This window comes from Chiroxiphia lanceolata, chromosome 4 (genome assembly GCF_009829145.1).
Source record: "Chiroxiphia lanceolata isolate bChiLan1 chromosome 4, bChiLan1.pri, whole genome shotgun sequence".
In the NCBI taxonomy this organism is placed as follows: Eukaryota; Metazoa; Chordata; class Aves; order Passeriformes; family Pipridae; genus Chiroxiphia; species Chiroxiphia lanceolata.
This window is the reverse complement of record NC_045640.1, coordinates 29168628-29193471: the sequence shown is the minus strand read 5'-3', so window position 1 is coordinate 29193471 and position 24844 is coordinate 29168628. Positions and strand designations below refer to the sequence as shown.

The following is a 24844-nucleotide window of genomic DNA, read 5'->3' as shown; positions in this document are numbered from 1 at the left end:
GCCGGCCGAACCACACTTACCCCGAAACCAGGCACTCCCAGCGCCAGCCGCTGCCGAGAGGCCGCGTTGTCTCGGCGCTTGAAAACCTTTGAAAATGGCGCGCGGAGCAGCGGCCGCTTCCGCCCCGTCCCCTCAGCAACGGCGGGGACGCGCCTGCCCCGCCAGCCGCCCGCCCCTTCCCTGCCCGCTCCTTCCCTTCCCTTCCCTTCCCTGCACTCCCAGCAGCCCTCGCGCGGGGGTGGAGCGCTTCCTACTTTCCTTGCGCCCGGAGCCATCGGGGGGCGGCGTTGGGAGAGGGGGGCGCTGCAGACGTCGCAGCGCTCCGGTAAAACTGTGACACGAGGGACCGGCCCGTGCCGACAGCCCGGCTCCGGGAGCCTACGAGACAGATGGAGAGGGACTTTTAATATGGGCAGGTAGTGCTAGGGCACGCGGTAGTGGCTTCAAACTGTAAGTGGATAGGTTAGATTAGATATTAGGAAGAAGTTCTTTACTGTGAGGGCAGTGAGACACTGGAACAGGTTGCCTAGAAAACTGGATGCCCTATCCCTGGAAGTGTTCCAAGTCCGGGTTGGATGGAGCTCTGACCATCTTGGTCTGGTGAAAGGTGTCCCTGCCCATGACAGGGGGTTGGAACTAGATGATCTTAAGGACCTTTACAAACCAAACCATTCTATGAAATCCAGATGCCTCAGTGTTCCTGAGTTGTCACGTAGCATGTTTGTTACAAAACTCAGAAGAAAAAAGTTTCTCATTCATAGTCATTCATGCATATTCTTGCATCTGCATCTCAAAATCATCTTACCTCTGTCTGCACGTTTTCCTTTATTGTACCTGTTTCTATTCTGTATACACCCCATCTCTGTCCAACAACTTAGCACTTTTCATCAAGATGTACAGAAAACCTATGTCCTGAATCCCTGTGTGATAAACTGAGAAAATGATTTGGGCTAATTAAGAGAAAACAGTGTAAGGTCAATATGACCTGGAGAGAGAAAAGAAAAACAAATCGTAAAACTTAATTAGGCCCCTATAAAGAGATAAAACAAGTTACCTCCCTTTTACCTTGTGTAGGATTTATAGTGAGAGAATTTTGTTTAGTTAGCTAGATAATAGCACCTTTCTTAAAATTTATAGATAACAAGCAAACATCTGCTGAATGTCTGATTTAACAATATATTATGCTTATAGATAACATTCTTATTAAGAAATAATGTTTATACTCATGTACCTAACAATGTGTAATGTTTATACTTATGTATAATGAATAGTCATGTAGTAGCTGGAAATAAATGTAGAACAACTGTCTTCTTTGGATGTGACAGGCATTGGGAGTTGTTGAACCCCTTCCCTGATCACCCAGCGCTGAATTTGCTTTTATCATATAATAAATTCTGATTGGAAATTGCCCGACTGGGTTTCTATTTCTCACACCTGGCAGCTGAAGCTCCAGGAGGATGAAGGGCTTACATGAGGTGGGAGTATACTGATGCTAAAAGGAAGAAAAACAACACATGGAGAAATGGAGCAAATCTACTTCAATGGCCAGAGACAAAACAATGGAATTAACTCTGTTTTCACCTTTTTGAAATAACACTCCACAGAAATAAAGAATATGATGAACATAGTTTAATTAGGAATAATAGCCATAGTCACATTACAACTCAGAAAACAAATTCAGTCTTCCACTGCATAAAGTTCCACATCAACACTTCTAGAACAAGGAAGGGAAAATATTTGACAGTCTTCAATGCTTACATAATTTCCAAGATGCAAAATATTAGTGAAAACAGTAGTATCCTTTTTGCATACTAAGAAGGTAGTGCTTACTGCTTCTAGCAAAAGGAGGAATTATAAATAAAAGTATCTGAATATTAGGGGAAAGGAAAAACTATCCAAAGTGTTTCACAGAATTAATGCTTTCAAACAGTACTTCAGCCCAGTAGAAGAAAAACAAATCCCATTTCATTTTGCCCTGAAAGACATTTGAAGCAGAGTGTAACTCAACAGATATGGCAGTTAACTACACATACGATTGGAAATCCACCTTTTAAAACAAATAGCATTTATAGTGTTTGAATCCCTTATACACAGGCACCTATTTTGCTAGCTTCTCTTTCCCTTTTGAGAACTTAATGAGACTGTGCAATACTGGAGCAGTAGTCTAAAATATCCTGTATAGTGAATTCCATAGTAATTCCTGATCCAGGATAGCAGCGAGCTATCAGCCCTTCAAAGTGCTTGTATTGTCGTATAAACTCATCTTGCATGGAATGCCACACAACCTGCCAAAGAAAGCAGACTTTAGGAAAAGTCAACTGGCACAATATGCTACATATGTGAACTACTAAACACTGGCTCATTAATTCATTCTCAGTTCAGGTGTCATTTTCCAGTTAAAGCTTGCTGACAAAGTTCCATAAATGGAGTTGCTGCATTACATAAAAAGATTGATGTTTTTCACCCTTTAAGATCTGTAATGTTTACATGACTCCTACCAAATGTGCAAAGCAGAAAATAGTAAAGATGAGAAAGTTTTCCTAAAAGAGGTATTGCTTTTGCGTTTCAAGAAAACACCCTGAACCAGAACCGTGCTGTAATTCACGTTTCAGATTTTAAACAGCTGTTTAAACAACTCTAACTTGTAAATCTATTTATCATTTACTCCAGTAAGAAATTTGCAGAGTATAACAAAAACATCAGATCATGCAACTATCAGAAAAGATATAACTGCAAGTCTATTCTGCTGTAGTGCACCAACTAAATTTCGCATCACGTTAACAGTGCATTTCAATCTAGTTCTCTCTACTTCCAGTATATTTTGCAGAACAGAGATCACCTCTTAATGGTCAGCTAGGGAATCATAGAGGAATTTTCTTTATGAACTTTACCACCACATTTCAAATCCATGTTAAACAAACAGAATTATAAAAATACCCTAAAAACCTCGACTCAAAATTCATGGTTTTTTTCCAGAGTTATGCTGAACATTCTCATAGAATACATTAAAGCAATAATAAAAATCTTCTGTGTAAACATTATAAGGTTTTTAAGTCATGATTATGGTTAGTTTACCTGAAGTAAGTTTTCTTCTTCACAGAGATGTTTATCTACCTTCTTGTAGAGATTATCCAATCCCTTCTTCACTTCCTTACCAGGATATTCCTTTATAACTTTACGAAGCTCCTGTTTATTGAAAGCCAGCTGATAACTTACTTCCTCTTCTCGTATACCTTGTGCCACACGAGCTTCTACGCCTTCAAAAAAATGCTAACAACAAATAACAGTATTAATGACTACTACAAACCTAAACTAACTTAATTTGACAAGGATATATGCAGTTAAGCCTTGATTCTGCTTAATGACTGCTGTGTTACCCCCGTTTTTATTTTTTAATTGGGCATGAAGTAGTGCTAAGCTATAAACAAAACACAGCCCAACAATAGAGTGCTCCAAGTACTAGCATAAAACTGAAATCAATCATTTCTAGAAGCAATCAAGCTTTTCTTCGCAACCTTTAACTAATAATCACCCTCAAAATCCTCAATTAATGAGCTCATAGCCTGGGAAAATACTGGATCTTTCAGATAAACTCACTAAGCACCTGAGCATCTCTACTTAAACCATAATTACACAACAGCATAGCTGTTCACAATTGCCCTCACTTCTCACTGCTGTTGACCAGTTGGCTCAACATAATAAAAATGGAGGGAAGTATTTCTATGAACATGCAGGTAGAGCCACAAAAGTGCATTGGGTCTGGCCAGGACAGAGTTAACTGTCTTCATAGCAGCCCATATGGTGCTGGTTTTGGATAAAACGGATGATAACGATGTTTTGTTATTGCTGAACAGGTCAAACCTGATGAAACCACAGTATATAACTTCATTCTCAACAAGAAAAAATAGGGTTGGAGGAGGGGGCAGGGATGATGTTCGGCTTCAAGGTGGCTCGCTCTCTTTTTTCTCTCACACACACACAAAATGGATGCCTCAAAAAGCAAAGAACAGTGGAAGACATTCAGTAGGCAGAACTGAGTCTGAACCTAAGTCACCACTCAATAACACTTCACACATGTAGAGCTTTCCTAGAACTTTTCTTATTGTTGAATAATTCAGAAACTACAGTAATTTTCTCTGCAGTTGGGGTAAATAAAATGATCCCAAAGCTCCAGATTACTTTTCCCCTCATTTTTATCTTCTTCAAAACCGTTTGCTTAAGGCACTGATGTTTCGTCAGTACTATTAATTGCCATGAAGAATTTGCTTATTTTCATCCAAGACTGCTACCTTCATGAGTCAAGTACTCTTGCCAGACATGCTGAAGTCCAAAATAAGAAAATAAGAGGTTATGATAGATGCAGTGATAAAGAGATCAAATAATGCAAACTAAACATTTAAAACTACTCTGTACCATGTATACGCAAATATACTTACATTTAATTTTTCAAGAGGCTGTCCAAGTGAATAGATTACATAAGACTGAAGATGATCAGTGTATTTTTGTTTGGCTTCTTTTTTCTCAGCCTCCAGACAAGAAATTTTCAAGCGCGAAAGCGTTGCAAAAATATGATGGAAGTTCTCCATCATGACCACATCTCTGGGTGTTTTCTGGCTTTCGTTAGCTACTTTCTCAACTGAAAGAAACAAGAAGCAAAATACTTAAAATACTAAAGGACAACCAAATTAAAAAAAACATAACCAGTAACTATAATACTGTCAAAAAAGAAGTTTTGGATTTCATGTAATTGATAAACGTTTGTATGAGTAATCGCCAGAACTGCCACTAAATAGAACAGTTATCTGACAGCCTTCATAAGAAGTAACAGATAAATACAGGCTCTAAGATCATGAAATTTGTATGGCAAGTCACAAGATACAAAATAGTGCCTATGTATGGTCTCATTTACAGAAGTGAGAAACAACCCACACTCTGTGGAGGCTTACAAGCAAGCTTTCAGTATACCTAATAAGTTTTACATGACAGAATTACTTAAGAAAAATCAAAGAAAAATCAATTCCCATCTTCAGTAGGACAAAAATCTTCGATAAGATAGTGGGGCTTTTTTAAATGTACTTCTTAGTCTTTCAATTTTTGCTTATTAGTTTTATGTTCAAAATTACTGTCAGTTCCTAAGTTTAATAAAAACATAGATAATCCTAGACCTTTTCTCTCCCACTCTTAAAAAAAAAAAAACAACAAACGACCCCAAAACCAAACAAAACAACAGGCAGGCAAAAGAAATTCTACCTATCACTCCCTTACTGCACCTAAAAGCAGGCTGAAAAGAGGATGGCTTCCACCAAGAGTGCAATTAAGTCTCTGTGCCTGTTCATCCATTAATCCTTTGCCGAAACTACCAGAGTATCAGTAATGATTCACTTCAGTCAGAACACTGAATTGCCAACTAGGAAAAGTCTGCTACTGCCATATACTCCCATAGAATTTTCTACAGGAAAAAAAAAAAACAACAGGAAGCTACTTCAGATTGAGCATGCTGTGCTGCTGCCATCTCCTCTTCCTCTCCAGTCATAACCACTTCCCTCTCTCATAACTCGAGATTACAGGTATATACAAAAGGAAATATCTACAGTTCTCTTAAAAAGTATATTGCAATCAAAAGGATTACACTTGGTCACCTACCAATAAGAGAGACAACCAAAATTTCAGCCATAATATCGGTCACATGGCTTGCAACAGACAGTCTTAAAAAAATCACCTGTTAATTGGAGCAAAATTATATATAAATAGGAGGAAACAATTATATTAGTAGCTATGAAAACCTTAGAAGACCTACCACTGACAAAAACAGCTCTAATAAGTTTTGTGTAGGCTTTATCTAGATCTCCTCGTCGTTCTGCATTTTTGAAAATTGATTCAGCAAGGGCTGCAAACTCTTCAAACTCAGCAACAAAGGGAAGGATCCCAACTTTACTCTTCTTTGAGATTTTTACTTCATCCATCTGCTTCATTTGATTACTCTTAAATTTAAAACAAGAACAGATGTTAACCTCTAATATATGACTCTAGATTATGTAACAACTATTAAAAAAAATTGCAAACATACTGAAAACTGACATTTATCCAAACACAAATAATTTTACCTTTCAATTAATATATAATTGAATAGAAAGACGAATAGTCAGTCTTTCTGCCTTTTTACCCTTAAACGTTTGTTAAGTAAAATAATTGCAAAGCAAAAGGGAAGACGGGCTTTTATTCCCCTTTGTTTACTTAGTGTTAAGAAAAAAAACCCAATGAAAAAACCCCAAACTTGTGCACCAGAAGCAATTAACAATTTTCATTCAATAATCCAACAAGGAACTTCATTTTTCTGATTCAGCCAAGCTAACAATTCTTTTTGCTGCAAAAGTTTCTTTAGTCTTCTACTGAAACATTATTTTTGAGTCTAATTTTAAAAAAATCTTCAAAATATTTTAAGCATTAAACTGATCAAGAACGGTTAGTCTTATTATGTTGGCCTAGAGTCAAATTACATCGATGAAAAATTAAGAAAAAAATCATACCAGCAACTATATTTTCACTAAACTTGCCATATTTCATATAATGGTCATAGTTGGATTCTGGCAGTAGCGGCTGCCACTGCTCATAGTGCCAAAGAACCTCACAACCTCACAAGTCCACGACCTTTTGCTTTGGCAAGTAAAAAAGGCAGAGAGCTACAGTTTACTTAATGGACTTCAGTAATATCTCAGTTGGAGTATAAATACAAACAAAACCTAAAAATGTCAGCGAACTCACATAAGTGAATAAGTGGTCTTATTTGTTACAAATAGCTACTTACTGAAGAAAACTGGAATGGAGAGGATAAAGAAACACAACCACCAATTAGTTTATCTTTTTTGAAGGCTTAGCCAGCAGAAGAGCAATAAAGTTACTAATTTTCTCTTCAAATTTAAAGCAAAAATTTAACTATCAAGAAATGCAAAATCAAAGTGGATAGGACTGGGCTTCCTATAATATTATAGTTAGCTTAATCAGAATAACTAAAAACTTACAATGCACTTATCAAAGTTCCTTTTGACAGTCACCAAAACATTTCCAAGTGTTGTGCTGAGAAAGGACGCTGGGTCCACATTTTGTGCTGTCCATACATGATGACTCATCTTAACTAACATATAAAGGGAATTAAAGCTATCAATCTTGTCCCCCAGTGCTATAAGGTTATTCAGCTCAGGTTCAATACAACGAAATATTTTTGTCATCATTTGTCGGATCATGTCCTTCCTATTAAAAATGTATAAGAGAAAAATATTACTCTTGACAGTTTACTAGGCTCTATTACATGTTCTTTGATAACATTTTTAGGATATATTTATTGGATATAGTAGTCTCTTTTTCATTTAACAAGTCTTATGATTTTCAGAAGGCTGCTAAGGAAGAAACGTCAATGTCACACAGTAAAAGTCAATAGTCACAGGTATAAAATATTCCAAAAAGTATTTTCTCTGTGAAAGCTGCCACACACTCTCAGAACTTTGCTAAGCCCATTTTCCGTATAACAGAGCCTACTTTCACTTTGCAAACTAAGAGAATTAAGCATAATTTTATACCACTATAGACAGAAACACCCATCCCATATAAAAAAATTTTCTATTTAGTGACACACTCAATGTCTTGTAGCTAAAAATTAAGATTTCACTGTTCACTTCCTCTAAAAGGGAACAATTTCTGGTTACAGAGAAAAGTTTTATATGCCAAATAAATTCAAAAGTAGGCTTAAGAATTAAGAATCAATAATAAACAACAGCAGCACATACTCAGATGATATAGTTTGTGGAACACCAGAAGTGTACGAACGAGATAAAGCTACTCCATCCATTTCCTCCACTTCATTCTGTAAGAACAAGGAATGTATGTAAACAAAAATAAATTCTGTCTCCAATTCTATATCTAAACAATAAGTATATCTGATAAAACCAACATGATTAGCAGCTCCCTACTCTATCACCCCGACTCCTGAGTAGAAAATATAGCAGTTTGCAAGGTTCTGGTGTTTTTTGGTCACGTTCCACTAAATACAACACTATCCCCAATTACTCCCTATTGTCTTCCTGCATAGCATGGTGAAGTGTTTATTGTGATCTTACGAGGAGATAAAGCCACGGCAAAGAAACCTGTCAGTCCTTCTTTCACAGATTTTGTATTGGTCAGCTAAAAATAAGGATCCTGCCAGATCATGGAGAAAAACACATTACTGATCAACTAGATCACATAACTGCCAGATAAATTTCAAATTTATTTATTTCGAATTTCTCTAATGAGGCCTGGTCAGTATTTTTTACTTGAATGACAGAGAATGTAAGCCATACCGTTGTTGTTCCTGACGTGCTCTGATGTTGTTGTAGTTTGAAAAATTTACTAATGAAGTCCTGTTCTGCCAGACACAGAGGCTCTAGTTCACTTAATACTTGCTCAAAAATCTAAAGAAAGCCAAATATTTTATCAATACACCAAATACTACGAACAGTTAGCAATACCAATTTTAACTGTTTGTTGCATATACCTTCTAACTTCACTAAGCTTTAGAAGGCTTATTACTACTTAACAGAAATGAAAAACGCTTAAACTTCTATCTCTGAAAGTATAGTTGCATCTTCAATATAGTCCTTTCTCATGCATGTAACACTGGTAAGAAAAGAATAACCTATGTTTTTCCACAACTATAAGTTTTCTAGACACAGCCTGAGGCAAAATTTAAAGCCTTAGGGAAGAAAAACAGGTCAACCGTATATGTAGAAGATAACTGCTCTGCAGGAAAAGTAGAAAATGTTTCTTTATACCTGCTACAGAAAGCAACAAGTAGGTTTTGTACTGAAGTATGCATCACAATTTTTAGACTTAAACAAAACACTATTTTGGCAATAATTAAAGAAAATAATTTCATTTTATTAATACGAACTATGGAAATTGTAAGTCAAATGTTAGACATATTTTTAATCTGTCACCTTTATACAACACAGAATTTTCTCTGCAAGTATTTAGTGAACAAGACAGGCAGTAACTTACATAACTAATCTCACCACAAAGAAATCCATACTAATGGAATAAAACAATGGAAAATAAAACAACCTAGTAGATCAGCTCAATAGCTTACAATTTTGTATATATTAGTCACACTCACATATCCCAAATGGGTGCGAGATACAAGTCCAAAGTTGAAAATAATAGCACAATACTTGCATAAAGCTGTTTTACCAAGCTATCTTTTTAATTCTAGACAAGTTGCTGCTACAGGTTTGTAATAACTTAACAGTTAATATTGTTTCAGGCATATAGTATTTCCTCTGAGAAAAAGATTGAGCAAGGATTTGAAGAGGTCAGAAGAAAACTCATCTCCATCAAACAATTCAATAGAGAAGAAGAAAAATATTTTTATCTCTCACTGATAACTGCTCCTTTTCCTTCCACTGAGGAGTTAATTCCGCAAGAAATAGTGAGTATTGTCACTTTTAAAGGTTTTGGGGGGGTGGAAATCAACAAATGCTGAGGACAGCAGGTTTTAAAACAAGATGAGGACACTCCAATAGTCACTTAGTGCCATTGTTAAAGTTGAAAGCTGATGATAACTGATGTGAAACCAGAATAAATAAAATTTTAGGGCCATGGTCAAGTCCTGGCTAAAATAAGTTTCTGCTTTCATATCTTTCACTTTTGCTTGCATACTGGCAAAATGTGACAGAACATGTGAATATCTGTACTGAGAAAAATAATATCAGCTGGAGAATCCATCTCAATTCCTATTTGCTTAAAAACGTGTATTTGGCTTAAACTTAATAGACCATTTGTTTTATGCTTGATATTCTTTAAAGATCACACAGCATATAAAGGAACTTAACAGAATCTTAGAATCAAAGAATAAGACTCTGACCTACATATTTCTTAGAAACTGCCTTTATTAGATGTAGGGTGCATACAGACTTTGAAATTGGCATGTTTTAAGATTTAAACAGTACAGATTTTTAAACTATACAAGAAGGATATGTAAGATGCTTCTAATACAAAACTAAGCAGGAATGCTATACAATACTTTGGCTTTACCTTATCAAATTTTGTTCTGTCAGCCACATCAAGGTCAGAGGCAGACATGTTTCCCATGTCTAACAGTGAGGATGACTGAGACCTACGGTTTCCTGAACTCTGAACAGAGAGTTTATTTAGACTAGAAGTAGACCCAGTCAATTTTCCAGAACTTCCATGAAGACCTGTGAAATAAAGACACTATGAAGAAGAAGCAAAGGCAGAATAAAATACTGAAGAACAGGTTCATTACAGAACATATGAGATTAATACAATAGTCCTATATTAAAATCAAACAACTCAATTTTTATCTAAGCTAAAAATGCTTTTGCTATAGACATTCTTTCCTTGTTACAAGGTAACTGAAATACTTCAGCAATTTTCAAAGTACAACATAGTTGTAAAACCTCTCATTGTAAACTATGGAAAAAAGTATAAAAGGAATGAAACTCTGAAATACAGGAACACTGGGATAGATATTCTCCTTGAAAACTTGAAAGTGAAGACCAGTTATGATCTTTGTGAATGTACTCTGGGCAAAGGCTGCTACAAGCAGAAGAACTGATGCCCAAGAGGGAAAAAATTAAAAAGTTTTATGTACACACAGGCACTTTTTCATCTTGAACTTGATCTTTCTGCTGTTAACATCCTTTTATCTACAGTTTGTTCTAGCTATTTTGCTGGATCTACAGCTCTATAGTAATTCTACTTCTAATGGTCTCCTCTCCTTTTGATCATAATTAATATTCAGTCATTTCTTCCTGATATTGTCGGGCCTTCTCCTAGATGAGGAACATGTATTTTTTTTTCTAGAATTCTCAGAAATGTTGGATGAGGACAGAGAAAGCTACTAACAAAAAAGACCAAGATAGCTGGCTGCCACGTAAACTTCTCACATCTAAACCACAAAGAAACTTAAAAGCAACCCTGCAAGTTTCATTTAACTGCTATGTTGGTATCTAGTCACAAGACAAAGTCTATAAATCTAAGTTGCCACCTCAACTTCCTGGAAGAGTTAGAAAACTATGACAAGCTCTCAGGCACAAACATATTTTTACTAGTAGCATGGGAAAAACAGAAGATATTGCCTTTACCTGCAGACCTTTTCAACTTCTACGTTGGGACATTATAGTTGTGCTTCATTTTTGCCTTGCAAAATCAATGATTTTGCTAATGCTTATTTCATTCTAGAGTACTTCAGTGTTAGGTAGATTCTCCATGATGCAGCACTACATTGTAACATCGACACACATGCATTGACAATACCAACTAATGCAACTAGTTATACTCACTCTCAGTTTCCTGTTTGACAGCACTTTCTTTTCGAGGCAGTGTAGCTGGGATGGATTAGGTTGCAAGCATCAAAGACAAAGACAAGTTAAAATGCAGTTTGCACAAACCATGCACAAGATGCAAGTTAAGCTCTAACTGGAAAGAAACATGCGGAGAACTATAAGCAGCAAGTAACTACATTGCAAACACATTTAGTTGGAGAGGTACTATTCTAGAAATTCAGTATCTAAGCTACATGGAAAATAAAGTAAGTTTCTAAGTATTAAAATTTGCTTTTTCTTATACAGTGTGTTCAAAGAACATTTTTGGTAACGTGTATTCAAGTTCTCCCAAATTGAGAAGTCCATTAAATTAGGGCTTTATTTGTCAGAATTAATACTGCAAAAGACTCAGTTTCCAAGATAAATCATCATATCAATAACAGACTTGAAGAAATTAAAATGTACTTATGTAATTTTTTACTGAGTCAGAGATATTGTCCAGCTTTTTAATTTAAAAAAAACATATACCAATGCTACAAAATCATTCATGGCTACCCTTTTCTGTTTGCAGATCAGGATGTTTACATAGAGAATACATCTTTTGTATTTATGCTGCACCAAAAACTGATGACTGCAAATTTGGAGAGGATGAAAATAATAAATATATAGTAAAAAAATTTCCAAAGCTTTTTTTTTTATTTTTTTTCAGAATAAAACAGCTTCCTCAAGTGGACTTCAGTCTGAAATTTAGAGTAAATAGGCATTTGTAGAAAAATAGAGAATCCCTAACCAGTAAAAGGCATTTGCATACATACGCTAAAAGCAATATGTGGTATTAAAGATCTTGATGAGGATGGATGCTACAAGCCCCCAAAAATGGAGCAGGCAAGCAGAACCTACTGTAATAGAATGAGTAGATACTTCTAAATGCCACAAACATGTCTTAAATACCAGATGTTCTCAAGAAGGCAACACTACTGATAATTGTAACATCAAATTGAAATTTAATTCCAGCCTAGTTTTTAGATCTTGGGGGTTTTGACAGGTTTTGAATAAAAACGTTTTAGGCATGATATATTTTGGCTTATGCAACTGTCATGCATTGGCCCCACTTCTTCATTGTCCTCAATTTCCAAACACATGGGACTTATAACAGAATGTGAAGAACTACAGGCAAAGATCAGGCCCCGGACAATCAGGGGAGCCTCAGTGGCTTTTGAGAAGCTACACCGCATAAAGCTATGAGTAGTAGCACTCTTTCCAACATTGACTTTATGGTATTTAAGTATCAAGGTCTTGGCTTCATCAGAAAAGGAAAAAAAAAAAAAGAAAAAAACACTACTTAAGACAAGTGTGAATGCTCACGACCCAGGTAGGTTTTTTTGCCATAAAAAAGCAGACAAAGAACCTCGCGCTAGCACAGAATGCCAGAATTCTCCCAGCTTTTGAGGCATTCAAATAGCAGTGCTATTCCCAAAGCACAAAAAAAAGGCAAGAACACACACCAACACAGCTTGGAAACAGGTCATCTTTAGTGTTCGAGTACAACTGGAGCATTATTGCATTTATGCACCTATACTATTCCTTAAACAAGTTTACTATTAAGAAGTGATGTATTTTGAATAAATGTGCAACTAGTAGTAGTAGTATGATCCCTACATTGAACATGGAAGCCTTTGAAATTACACACCATTATAAGCTGTTACAAAATAAATAAATTTACATGACAAATGCATGACACAAGTCTTCTCAAGGTACAGCTTTTACACTGGTGAATTGAAGGACCTGCTTCAATTCATGCCTGCTAGCTCCATGTTTATGCAAGTTAGGGAATTGCTACAAAAACTGTTTCCTCACAAATACAAATCACAAAAGAAGTGTCAAGACAAAGTGTTCAGAATGCTTTAGATATCAATTTGTATTAGCATAAAGGGGGTTCTTGCCTTGTAATAAGATACCTTTTCAAGATTTATGAATTTAAATGTTCTGATGACAACACATTATGGCACCTCTTGCTCTCCATGTCCAACCGATTGCCAAGACTTATCTTTCCAGCTTCGCCCTTCCTCAAATAATACCACTCTCCTGCTTTCTTCCTTTTGTTACATTTTCCTGTTTTCTACCATTTTCTACCATCAAACTTTAAAGGATAAGTTCAGGACCCAAAATAGGCTTGACAGAACTAACTCGTTAAAGCTGCACATAATTTTGGAATTCTGAAGTTACAAACTGGTGAACTGTGGCAAACATAAACATTTCAAACCAGTTTCGAAACAGTGCACCTCAAAATATAGAATAGACAATATATAAATACACCTATATCACTGTTGCTTTCTAAGTATCCAAGTTTGTTTGTTTCCTAAAGTTTCATTTCCGTATTCACACTAGACTAATCCTAGGAGGAATATATACGCCCTTAGACATAAATGCCTACAAGTTAACAAATTATGATTTCTAGTCTCAGGCTACATAGGTAAATCCAACTGAAAAAAACAATAAAATACACAAGTTTTCTCAGGCAGAATTATCATTAAAAAATAGCTTCCTAAAATCCACCTAAAACTTATTAAAAGCAGAAATAACAGCAGAAGGAACACGCACACACTGTTGCCCAAACTTTTGTTAATTACAAGAATTAATTTTTCAGACTTGTTCCAGTAATAAAGTGGGATAGATCAAGTAATAAAATATGATTGGTAGTTTGTTAAAAAGTGATCAAGGATCTGAAAATTTAGAAAAATATCATATTTTATCCTTTTATCTTGACTAATTTCACAAGATTTCAGTTGTTCTACTTTGGCCTTTTCAAAGTCAGAAGTTTTACCAATCATTTTTTCCATCCAACTTCTTCTACCTTGCCAAAAATAAAGAATTTTACCCCATCATAAAATTAGACGTAAGTGTTGTAATAAGTGTTTAATATGCAAATTACAAGATTCAAAGCAAGATATGTGTCTTCTGGAAGCTTACCAAACTTTTTTCCTTCTCTGGTTGTGCCCGTCATCTTGATCTTGGCAACTTCAAAGAAATCTTTTATTTCCCTTTCATACAGTCGTGATAGATAATCCATGTAATTCTTAAAAGAAAAACGTAAATTTAGTTAACAGGTATTCATACTGACTTCTTCTATTACAGGTAAATAGTTCTAAAAACTTGAAAGGTTTGTCCTACTAAATAACAAACTGGTTTGGTCAATATAAATATATATATTTATGCAGCATGCACAAAAATATATTCATGATATTTAAGCAGCTTATATTCATTTTCATAGTGAGTTCACTAAGCATTATTCAAAAATTTCTACTTCTCCTCCATAAAGAAAGATAAGCAATGCATACATACAAATCGGATTGCCAGTGGTAGAGTATCACAGAATTCAATTCAAGGGTAAAATGGAGAGAATTCAGCACGATTCTCTGTACCCTCTTTCATCAGACTCCTACTGTGTCCCCAAAAGCACACATAACACATAAATATATAGCTCTCTCAATTTTTTGTTAGAAGATCACAAATATGTCAACCATTCATTAACTATCTGCATTACACTGACAGCAAAGGAAGAGCTGTTTCAAAGCCATTGAAAAAGTCTAATTTAAATCTTCCATTTAAGAATTATAGTACATTAATTAAAAAAAAAAAAGACTTGCTCTCTAAGGACTAACTTCCCTTTGATTTCTACCTAAACATTTTGTATACTTCTGTAGTAATTTTTTTCACTCCATGTTAGTTTTAAACAAGGTAGTTAAAAGTTACATACATAGAAAGGGAAAGCATTTCTATTTAATCTACTTTACAAGAGACCTCTTAAATTTTTGATGTTCCCAAGTGAAATGAAGGTCTGTCGAAATAAAGATGTCACACGGACAAAAGACACATCACTTTGAAAATAGCTTAATATCATTTTTCTTACTAGGCTGTAAAATGGCAAACTTGTTTTACATAAACATTAAGAAAAATATCTTATACTTCTGCTTCTGAACCAAATGTTTGAGGAAAAAAACTAACAAACAAAACAGGATATCACAAACACAAAAAAACAGTTTCTTATTCCAAAGAGGAACATTATTCCAAGAAAAGAGGAGCATTGAGTTACATTTCATATATAGGAATATTCACAGGTGCATACACATGGGCAATTGTTTTGACTATCAAATCCAGTCTACTACGTACATTGTCCAGCATCATTTGAGCACTTCACATACCTTTGTTAGTCCTTCATATTTTCCATAATCTGTGTTCTTGAGCCACTCCATCAGTTTAGCATATCGAAGTAAATCTCTGTGAAATGGATGATGATTGGGTAATGTCAATTCAGCAGAGTGCTGGGCAAGAGTGGAACTCTGATCGTGACCCTTGATAAAAAAAAGTATTGAAGTAAATCTGGAAGCGCTACACAGAAGTACAATACATTTCCTGAAAAACTTAATATGAAGACAGCATCTCATTCAGGCAAACAGAAAAAGAAAAGTCTCATAAAATACCTTGGATAGAACCAAAGCCTAGAGATGCAGACTGAAAAAAACACCTAACAATACTGATACCAAGCTGTTATAGTTGTGGCAGGTAATGCATCTTAATAAGCTTGTTCATTGTAAGGCTCTTTGCCTTAAGGGTGAGTCACTGGAATTTTTCGCTGCTTCTGTTTAAAGATGTTACTCCCACACTAAGACACATCAAGTCCCCAGTTAATGAGTGGCTTAGGTGTTAACGATGAGCTTTATATACTACACCTCTTCTCTGAAAGTTGCTCCAATTCAACCTACTTTAGTCCACTTTGGCCAAGCCTTCCTTGGTCAAGTCTTAAAAACATCAGTTCACACACATTCCTCCACACAGAGACACACACCCACACGTTCAGTGAACATTTACTGGAGTTAACAGTTTTCAACAGGCAGCATTTAACACAAGCTACTAATATCACGCTCATCCTTTACTCTGGCTACTTTCCTGAAACCCACACTATGCTTTAAGCATCACATCACATTGCTGGAACAACATATGATTTAGATTTTTAAACTTTCACTTGCTTGAACTCACAAGCTTCCTGGGAAATTCAGGAAGAGCAAGCAAGGTAACACCACTGTGCAGCCACACAGCAGAATACACAACCATTATTCCTGGGTTAACAGAAGGGAGGATGGGACTTAATTTCCAAATGGCTTTAATATTTTCTGTAAAGTCTTTTTTGCTGGGCTTTTAGTAAATACTGCAACAGGCCTTAATCTCAAGTATAGTTTGTGCCATAACAGCACAAAAAGATTCCTATTCCTGTAGCATCACAAGCAGGCAGTTTATGCAGGTTAGGCAATGTCAGTCCCTCAGAGAAGAAGAATTCCTGGACAGTTCCACCTTGGATGTGATAAGTCAGCAGAATAAGCTATACAGCTTAAAAACTGCCTTTGCATGTTTTTAAGTTGGAACAGCAGCCAGCTTAGATTAAAGTGACAAAACTAAAGCAAATTTTGTCTTACCCTTTTCTATTGTACTGGGTTCAAGTCTTTGGTTAAAAAAAGCCCTAAAAGCTTCCACAGTACATTCACAGACTTGTTTAAAAAATTATATATATGAATCTATGATATTATTTGTGAAATACTAACCTTTACTAAGTACTGCAATGCGAACATGCCAGCTTCTGGAAAAAGCTAATATATTACATAGGATCATAGAATGGTTTGGCTTAGAAGTTATCTTAAAGTTCATCTCGTTCCACCTCCTTTGTGATGGGCAGGGACACCTTTCACTAGACGAGGTTGCTCAAAGCCCCATCCAACCTGTCCTATCACTTCCAGTGATAGGGCATTCACAGTTTCTCTGGACAACCTGTTCCATTTCTTTTTTTTGTATCCAATATGACATGAACATGAACTTACTTTGAGCCCTATTCTCTTAACTATGTAAACTGAGACACAAATGGACCCAAAGAAACAAATCCTGCCAAGTTCATTAATTTATTCTCATAGACAATGGGGAAGGATAACACTATAAATCTCCCTTATAAAAATAATCCTGTAGTCTGCCTTTAACAAAAAGCTAACTTTGCAAAGTGTAATTATTGGAACATATAATTCGGAATTGGCATCCAGCCAGCATTAGCAACACAGCTGCTGATGTGATTACTGAAGTCATACTCAATGCTGTGTGTACTTCTGGGCATGCGTATAGCAAATATTTTCAATAGATCTTTTATAGGCTTCTATGAAAACCAGACTATAGAAAACCATTTACAGTTCTCCCTCCTGCCCCTGGTGTGTTACATTCCCACAGCATGCATTTTAATGTACAAGTTCATTATAGTTTAACATAATTTACCCGGTGGCTTTCACAGCTCTCTTCAATTAAGTCGGCCCAAAGTTCGTTCATATTACTGCTAGGAAATACTCAGCTATCCAGATTTTTATTGCTTCTTTCACCTAACAATTTTATTCATGTCCCTTTATTACACGCAACTTTTTTGCTTGGTAGTTGCATTCTTCATAAAGCTAGATGACAAATTCCTTAGCAAGGTAAATTTCTCTCTCCAGACCAACTTTTCCACAGGACTAATCATTTTGGTTGTACTAAATCATGTCCTGTTCAAGCCTAACCCAAAACATTATGGAGCTTCTAGGTGTACCTTTCCTATCTAATTAACAGGCTTTCTCTCACTGCACATAAATATACACCATTACCAATGATAACCCAAGTTTGTTATTCAACTATTTCATAGTTTCAAAGCTTCGAACTATTTCGTATTTCAAATGCAGAAAGCCTAGCTGCCATTAAATTGAGTGCTGAACGTGGCTGTTAAAAAAAAAATAAAATCTTTAAAGTTGTTGATATACAGATTAATCAATTATTAGTAGTACACAATAAAGACAACTACACTGACTGTTAGCAACAGTTACTGTAAACAGTTTGTAACACTGCAGTGAATGGCAAGCCAAAGTTGCATTTCTGCTTAAAACTTCTAATATTTATTACCAATTTTATGTGAAGGAAATGAAGCACTTTAGTACCTTACAACAGGAGTTTGAATCAAGCCTTTAAAAAAATAAAGAAAAATTTCATACTTCCAAGATAATGCATTTAGGCCCAAATGTCAATCTAACTTTGATTTTACATCTAATGAGTTCCAAATCAGAATATCTTGCTTGTATTAACAGCTGCCTACACACATCATGTTTTCATTTGCATTTTTAATTTAGAATTCTTTATCTGCCTTTTTTTCTGAAGTGCTTTGATTTATTTTTGTAAGAAACATTCTAAACAAATAATGCAACTCTTCAGATGTTAAAGGTAACAAAGTGTTCTAGTTAGTTTTCAAGAACATTGGCTTGAGAAAAAATACAGTTATTTTAGTAAGGTAACACAAAAATCTGTTATACCTCCAACACCTGAATCTGTATCTCAAAATTAAATACACAAACTTCTTTTTTCACTTTTACAATAATCAAAAAGGCTTTGCAGTGGCTCATCTCTTGCAGTTAATGAACTCTTCCTGCTAAAAATTATGACTTTGCTGTTAAGTTTAATCTATTGATTAATACCTCACAGCTAACAGCAAGCTACAACTTTTCAGAGGATAATTTTATATGAAAAACAATGTGAAGCCACTACTAGTTTCAGAATTTTAAAAAAAATAAATTGCAAAGTGGTAATAGTAATAGCATTCTCAACAGCACTCAAAAGTGTCTTTAAAAATATTTCATCTAATACACATAATATTGCACAGTAATAATAATCTCTTACCATTTTTAAAAATAAAACCTTCAGAATAGAACATCAGAAAATATATTCTGTTAAGCAGCCACTTCCATACACAATTCCAATATTTCAGCTTTGTGAATGCATTTACATAGGACTTATACAATATAGCTTCTACTTCCTCATTTAAAGGCTGAGACAGGTAGCCTATACTCAGGTTTTCAAAATATCAAAAGTGACAGAGGAAAAATACCTTCTTAAGAACAGAAGCTAAAGGCAAAAGAATTAACATGTTGTGGAGCTGGAACTCTTCTGCAAAGTGAAGAAAATGTAGGAAGTACTAATCTTTGTCATAAAAAGCCAGGCTTGTACTCTCAAATATAATTTTCTACACAATTATCCAGTGTAAATATTCCATTTTCTGCACACAGTCTAATACAGAAAATCTAGAACTTTTAAACTTTTATTGCATTAATATGTATAAAACTGGAATTATTATTTTTTATTTACAAATTCTGCAATTTCACACAATTGCAGTATCTGCACAGTTGTACACATATTACAATTTCCTGAAAATATTTTTCCTCCATACATCTCCATCTGTCTCTTAGCAATTTCTGGAGATCAGATCAGAGGAATGTTAGCTTATAAACAAAGCTTAAAGGTTGACAAAAATAACAGAAGTGAGAAGGGGTGTAAGTCTGATGCTCTGTAATCAGTAAAGACAAATTTCTTTTTGCAAAGCCAAAAATGCAGCTGCTAGTTAGATAATTCAAGCTAAAAAAAAATTAGTTAGAAAAGCTTATTTCAAACCCAAGGTACTCACTGGAACTGAATGATAGGAGGACCTGTTATAGAGTTGAAGGAGGGTCTGAGTAAACTAATTGGAGATAAAAAATACAGAAATTAAAAAACCGAGGCTAAAAAAACCACCCAGCCTTTAGGACACACTGTAAGGACAGTAAGGACAGTGATTTATGAATATCTCAAGTTAAAGATCAAAACCAAGGTTCAGACATTTTACTTTGGATGTTTGGTTTTGTTTTGGCTTTTTTGCATGGTTCTTGAGGTTCAGATAGCAAGAACTTGAATGTTTTCAGCCTCTAACAGCTTTAAAAAGGTCAGTGCTTTTTCTCCTCAATTAATCAAGCTTTACAATTAAAATAAATCCTTATATATCACACAATGTGTTTAATTCAGATAGCAAGCCCATTAAAAAGAGGTGTTTGGGTTTGTTTTTTTTTAGTGTAAGAGACTTACGTAGGCAATTGTAGTTTGGTATGCTTAGCAATATCACTGCCTGAAGCGCCTCTAGCATTTACTGATTACATCACAGAATATGTCCAATCTTAGGCAGATTGTTTTTCTTCTGCAGAAAAGTTTGTGATCAAAAATTTTATATTAAATAGAAAGAAGTAATACCTGCTGAACAAATACGCTGTTCAAATGACTGGCAAGTCTCCGTGCAAATTGCTCACGCAAGTCACTAAATCGCTGCTGTTGCTGCTTCACTGCATGAAGCATATCATGTCCTACAAACAAAAAGGATTTAGAGAGCACAAAATATATAGTAATATATTGTATATGAAGGAATTGTGACCTCTGGCCCTCTTGGTTCCCAATCTACAGAACAAAATCTGAGACTAGTTGGAACAGCATAATGCATAATAAATTTTGCATGTTAGACTGAAGTCTAACAAAAACATTACCTGGACGAAGAGCTACATTCATACACTGTAGAAGGGCATCTGCTGCATTAGTGCAAGCCTCAATGCCTCGAGAAGATGTCAGATCTCCCTCCTGAAGGGCCTTTATATGACCTTTTGCCAAATCCATGTGATTCTACAAAATAATGGATAGTACTGTCCATAAGCAGGCTAGTTTGCTATGCTGCTGAACCCAGAATAATAAATACAACTTTATCATTATAAATTACTGGAGTTAGTGCAGTAACAAAACAGAAAAATATGCTCATTATTTTAAACTATAATCATGCTAAAGAGGGTAGCAACCTAAAAGAATTTTATACTTGAACAACTATTGTAAACACGATAAAAATGCTTACCACTAAGAACTCTATCTCTGACAGTAGTTTCACATTATTCGTGTTGCTAAGATGGATTAGGTGGTTGCTTTCTGAAATTTGATCCATTTGATCTTTTACACTCTGAAGCATTTCTTCATAACTGCTCAGCTTTAGCTCAATTTGGTCAACTTCCTTTAGAGCTTCATCCAGCAACTTCATCAATATATTCACCTGTTTCTCTGAGGCCATAATGGACTGGATATTTGCCTGTACAGAAAATAAAGTAACATTCTAAGAGACATTTTTTATATCTCAAAAGCACTCTGGTATCTCCTTCTGCCTTTATTACTGTCAAACAGTTTTCAAAACTTGTGAGGAAATCAACAACACTGTAGTACTTCTCTTTAAAGTGTTACTGAACACAGCAGTTCCTCAGCCTATGACACTTCCTTATTTCAAAAAGAAAAGACACAAAACCAAAACTCTGCCAAGTTCTTAGAACTGAATTACTGATCTGCAGAAAAATAAAAAGCCAAACAGTAATCCCTGCTATACCAGAACATTTTTAGTTCCAATAAAACCAGCTCAGGTGTTAAGGTCAGATTTTCTATTGCAAGATAAGCTGCCTGTATGACAGAAGGCATTTTCAAAATATACAAGAAACACACAACTTGACAATTTGAGGAGGTTGTTGACTGTTCCCTCAAGACTGTATCCCCTGCATCTCCTTAAGTTTTCCAAATGACCTCTAGAATGAAGGGCTGTTTAAAAAGCAAAATAGCAAATAATATGGCACCGTTACAGGCAGCCAAATACTGCAATGTTATTAGACTAAACCAGTTTCCTAGTTACATTGATAGGACTATTTTAGGCATCTATGGGCATGAATGGACTATTCTCTCTCTGTGCACTCCTGCCCTCAAGAAAGGCATATGCAGAATCTCTCTCTTTTTTCTTCTCAGCTCTTCATTTGAAAGTCTGCAATTCACCCCAGAAGGTGTGGAAGGCAAAGAGCAAAGGCTGAAAATCTCTACAACCTGTTAATAGATAAGATGTAGCTCAGCTTAGCAACAGAAACACATTTACATTTAAATATACAGCAGAACATGTTAATTAATTTTCAAAGAATGCTATGTGGCCAGTATCAATGAGAACAGTTCAACATGCTGACACACTGCACATTAGAAGGAATTTTTACCCCATCTAGCACTTGTAGTTCTCTCGACAACTTTTCTGCAAAGGCTTCAGCATTAGAAATAGCATATTCACACCCTTCCATCATTATTTCAATATCCTGTTCCTCTCTTGCATTTAACTCCTGGTATTCATCCACAGCTTCTTCATCACCTCCTGCTACACTCTGATTCTCTCCACTTGGAACGGATTCTTAGGTAGAGAAGGAAAATAGAACACATTATCAAGTCCAGAAAGACACAAGCATTTTAAGAGTACTTAAGTATGTTTAACTACCTCTAAGAAAATGAATCCGTTAAACAACTTTCCTAACAAGCACCTGTTACCTATCAACACTTTTTCAAGTCTCAGTCTTCCATGTGCTTCATTACAACTACCAGAAGTGATTCCCAACAAAGATCTTTTCCAAATTATGCAACACAAGCAAAATACAAATATCCACCTTCCTTTATTTCAAGGGACAAACCTAGTCTCAGTTTATTCACCTCTTACACTGGTAATCAGCATCAGAATACATTACAGTATTACACTCGATTTGTTAGCAGAAGATCAGTAAAAGTTAGATTCTCTCTTTTGGTAGACAGACCACACTGAAGTTGATTAAGATATATGTCACTGAATAAATAAAAGTTATCTTGATGCTCAAGGTGAGTTTCATAGCAGAACAGTAAGTACTGGGGTAAGTGAAAATGAAATAACAATGGTTTCATTAACTATGATTTCTCACGGCAGTACTTACTTAATTTAACTCAAAGGCTGACAAATGATTTACATAACATGAATACAGTCCAGCCAGAAAGTGTTTAGGACGTTTGAAATAACTCTCTTATCTCTAGCAACTCGATAAGCTATCCAAAGCCCTATTAAACAAAATAAAACCAAAAAAATCACATATTATTTACGAAAATTGCTTACAAAGCAAAATAAAGGAAAAAGGTGTTACGCACCTTCTGCAACTTTAGGAAGTTCTGAAGAATTAAAAGGTATGGAAAAGCAGAGGAAAGGAAGCAAAGAATGTTAGCTAGACAAAGCACGAACAGCGTGTATATTTTTAAATGGCAGTAAGTTTGGATGTTTAATATTGCAAAAACTTGAAATGTTAGAGGTTGGTTTAAAACAAATTGGACAACACCAAAATACAGAAATGTTATCCTTCCTGTTTCACATTTCTAATTCAAGTTCTTCTGCACATGCCAGTGTAGTATTTAATACCAATAGTTTAAACACTTCTGACAGACTCAACATGAGACACACTTACTCAGTAGGCTTTACTATAAAATTTTAACTATAATAATGATAACATGACTGTAAAAATATTTAATACAGCATAAGCAAACAAGATACAAAGCCTCCTTAGCAACCAACCAGTCACAAAAACTGTAACAGGATCCAGAAGAATTTAACACATGCTTCACAGTTAAAAAACTAGAAATCTCATGTAAGCCCTCATTAGTCTCTGGAAAGCTACAGAAGCATCACTTTTTAAGGCATTTTTCTAATTCAGGGGAAATGAAAACAGGAACAAAAGTAGATTCGTTACACAATTAGACCTACCAGATCTTGGAGGTAGATTTTATTTTGTTCGAGAAACAGAATGTCTTAGAAATACAATAAGCTTATTAATTAATTATCACTAATTAAGTATTTTGTCTTGGGTCTCAGTTTTCTAACAGAAAATCTTAGAAAATCAATAGTCACCTTGCTCATCTGAAGACATAAAAAATCTAAAAGAATAAAATTCCATAAGAAAACCCATCAGGATTAAAAATATTTCTTTTAGTATACCTGTTTTACACCAATAATTATTAGACTTTACACTTCAAATACAGTTGTAGAAGTTTACCTTCCAACAGTTGTGAACTAACATTAATAAAGTCAATTTTCTTTCTAAGATATCTCTGATTGAGTTTCCAGATACATGAAATAAAGGTGTTCTTTTCCACTGTGCTGCTTGCAACCCATTTGTACACTTTGTCAAAATGCAAGTCAAATTCAGGATTCTCCTGTAAAAGATAAGATATGTTACAGGTTCCACAGACAAATGATTTTCAGAGTAGCAGAGATTGTTTACGCATTAAATTATTGAGATGACGGAATAAAATGAAATTATACACGTGCCAGCCTTAAAGAGACAGAAGCTCATATAGCAAGTCTGGTGCCCTGATGCACCTTAATAAAGGTGCTAAAATAGTGAACGTGAAAAAACAGAATCCAAGCTATGAGACAGTATTTTGTCAAGCCAGATAAGGCAAAAATAATACAAAATACAGAGATCTGTAAGACTGTCAACAAATATTTGACAGCACTGTCTGCCCTGAAACACTGTCCTCAGAATGACTAATGCCTTGTGTTAGCCTTCTGAAAATAAAAAAGGTAGCTGGAGTTACCAAATAATACCATACACAACACAGTTCAGGGAGATTTGAGAGAACAGGCAAGGGGAAAAAGAATTATAAGTACTTTATATATTTTAGAGGTGTGATAGTGTTTGATAGGACTGAACAGGATAGAAAAAATCATTTGACCTTCTAACAGTAAAAAGCTTCTATAGTAAAAAGCTTCTATGTAAGTATTTTCAAATAGATTTCCTGCCTGTTGAGAATGTTACTTTGATAGCGATTGAATG

At 35.3% G+C, this 24844-nt stretch overlaps 2 protein-coding genes and 1 long non-coding RNA gene across 17 annotated transcripts in view; 1 reads left to right on the top strand and 2 right to left on the bottom strand.

The window, feature by feature from the left end:
• Window positions 1-148, bottom strand: part of CEP135 (centrosomal protein 135) — a 36058-nt gene extending 35910 nt beyond the window's left edge. For 2 of the 6 annotated variants that reach the window (XM_032684856.1, XM_032684860.1), the window contains exon 1: window positions 21-139. The gene's annotated coding sequence lies outside the window, so the exon portion shown is untranslated. Of the gene's footprint in view, window positions 1-20 lie in introns of all 6 variants that reach the window. The other 4 variants (XM_032684859.1, XM_032684862.1, XR_004356529.1 and 1 more) reach the window with 3 other exon arrangements.
• LOC116785417 lies at window positions 143-12601 on the top strand. Its single transcript, XR_004356530.1, has 3 exons — window positions 143-416; window positions 9293-9457; window positions 12025-12601. It is a non-coding gene; the product is annotated as an uncharacterized LOC116785417 (long non-coding RNA).
• Window positions 1608-24844, bottom strand: part of EXOC1 (exocyst complex component 1) — a 28852-nt gene continuing 5615 nt past the window's right edge. For 3 of the 10 annotated variants that reach the window (XM_032684866.1, XM_032684863.1, XM_032684864.1), the window contains exons 4-21: window positions 24062-24221; window positions 23166-23186; window positions 22223-22410; window positions 21064-21291; window positions 20708-20840; window positions 20421-20530; window positions 19825-19878; window positions 15518-15667; window positions 14286-14391; window positions 11334-11378; window positions 10063-10226; window positions 8334-8444; window positions 7782-7858; window positions 7020-7248; window positions 5798-5981; window positions 4437-4636; window positions 3076-3270; window positions 1608-2285 (exon numbers count right to left, since the gene is read on the bottom strand). In XM_032684866.1, the coding sequence (XP_032540757.1) occupies window positions 2133-2285; window positions 3076-3270; window positions 4437-4636; window positions 5798-5981; window positions 7020-7248; window positions 7782-7858; window positions 8334-8444; window positions 10063-10226; window positions 11334-11378; window positions 14286-14391; window positions 15518-15667; window positions 19825-19878; window positions 20421-20530; window positions 20708-20840; window positions 21064-21291; window positions 22223-22410; window positions 23166-23186; window positions 24062-24221 (2508 nt within the window). In that variant the 3' untranslated portion in view covers window positions 1608-2132. The remainder of the gene's footprint in view (window positions 2286-3075; window positions 3271-4436; window positions 4637-5797; window positions 5982-7019; window positions 7249-7781; window positions 7859-8333; window positions 8445-10062; window positions 10227-11333; window positions 11379-14285; window positions 14392-15517; window positions 15668-19824; window positions 19879-20420; window positions 20531-20707; window positions 20841-21063; window positions 21292-22222; window positions 22411-23165; window positions 23187-24061; window positions 24222-24844) is intronic. The other 7 variants (XM_032684867.1, XM_032684868.1, XM_032684865.1 and 4 more) reach the window with 7 other exon arrangements.